The sequence below is a fragment of the Pleurotus ostreatus genome (genome assembly GCF_014466165.1).
Source record: "Pleurotus ostreatus strain PC9 chromosome Unknown scaffold_9, whole genome shotgun sequence".
Classification (NCBI taxonomy): Eukaryota; Fungi; Basidiomycota; class Agaricomycetes; order Agaricales; family Pleurotaceae; genus Pleurotus; species Pleurotus ostreatus.
In genome coordinates, this window is record NW_023503164.1 from 819,117 (window position 1) to 820,614 (window position 1,498).

Sequence of the window (1,498 nt, forward strand, 5' to 3'; positions counted from 1 at the left end):
CGGTACGGAGGCCGTATTTACGGGGCCGTATATATGGTGTCTACGGTTACAATCGGCTGCCCTACTAACTGCAACTGAATCCCATGTATGTTCTCGTCCTGAGCACTGTCGTCTCTGAAAATAAGTAGGCTGGCTGTAGCGGCTATGAAAGTAGTTGATGCCTGGGCCACTCCTTATCACTAAATTCTATCGGTGGCAAGTTCCTAGCTTCGCAGTCATGATATTGGTCAAAGGTATCTGGACGACTTTGTTGACAGGGCCAGACTCCAGAGAAGGGGTACATGACGGGATTTCAGTGCTGGCCAGTACTCTCAAGTCAGTGGGGTCCAAGGACCCTCTAGCGGTCATGGTGACTGCAGATGTCCCACAAGAGACGCGTGCAAACTGCCTGGCGCTCGAGACGGTCCCTGTGGTTTGGGAGGTCGTAGCAATACACCGGGCCATTCGAGATAAGGCATTGGGTAGGGAAATTGAATCAGGCTGTGCAAAGTGTCAGAGATATTGGGGCTGCAGGACAGGCCCTGAAGAGATCGAGCACTTGGATGACACGATAGACCACCGAATTTGGACCACGGCACGACTTGAACAGCCTCAAGGATCGTATTAATATTTAAATTACGAGACGTTACACATGGACATCCAGGAGGTCGTAGAAGGGGTTGTAGCCCAAATCATATAGACATGAAGGAAGAAGGTCGGCCCATTCAGTAATGAGGAGTATGGATGTCGGCATGCTCGTGAAGCGAACTGGAAGACTTCTTGTCTTTCTCGGTACTCAGGATAAGGTCGGCAACAGCGGAACCGTGTAGGTGCTGGGCAGCTCCTTCGCCGTTGAAAAGGGCTGCAGTTTCTTCAAGGGTGCGGTCCTTTGTCTCGATAATGAAGAAGTAAAGGAATGCGACCTCAAAGAGGAGCCAGCAACAGTACACAACCTAAGTATGTTCAGGTTATTCTCAAGCTGTCCTAGAGAGCTGTGGTATGCGAGCATACATAGTACTTCCATTGAATAGCATGGAGCGCCACTGGGTTGACGTATTGGTTGAAGATCAGCGACAAGGATTTAGCGGAAATGAAAACGGTAAATCCTTTGGCGCGGAGGGGGAGAGGTAGAATTTCCACGGTGTATGAGACGATGAGAGGTGTAAGGGCGATGCTGTCAGGCATAGATGTCCTATGGATACATAAAGCGACTGTTCTTACAGTGCACCTTTTATGTATCATCACCTATAATAACAGTGAGCACTGCCTGATGCATCGTGTTATATATCACACAGTTGTTGTTACATAATTTGCCATTCGCTCCACTGGCGCTGGCGCGTGTCGGCTTTGTGTCGGGTGGGTGGTGCTGGGATTAATTTGCGCTCCGTGCCCCGCCATCCATAAAAGGAGTGTCTTGAAATGGCCAATAAAGAATCTCCCAAGAGATCTGGTGAATGCTTCTTTATTTTTCTCGATCGAACCGATAAAAGTACCCGATCCCTCTCCTTGGAACCCCGCA

The 1,498-nt window shown here is 49.4% G+C and overlaps 1 protein-coding gene across 1 annotated transcript; it reads right to left on the reverse strand.

Moving 5' to 3' along the window:
* Window positions 1-704: 704 nt before the first annotated feature.
* PC9H_011455 (uncharacterized protein) lies at window positions 705-1,164 on the reverse strand (the record flags this gene model as incomplete). The annotated part of the gene is made up of 2 exons (XM_036780939.1): window positions 705-932; window positions 991-1,164. 2 exons carry the CDS (start codon window positions 1,162-1,164, stop codon window positions 705-707), a joined length of 402 nt encoding a protein of 133 aa, XP_036626794.1.
* Between the last annotated feature and the right edge of the window lie 334 nt (window positions 1,165-1,498).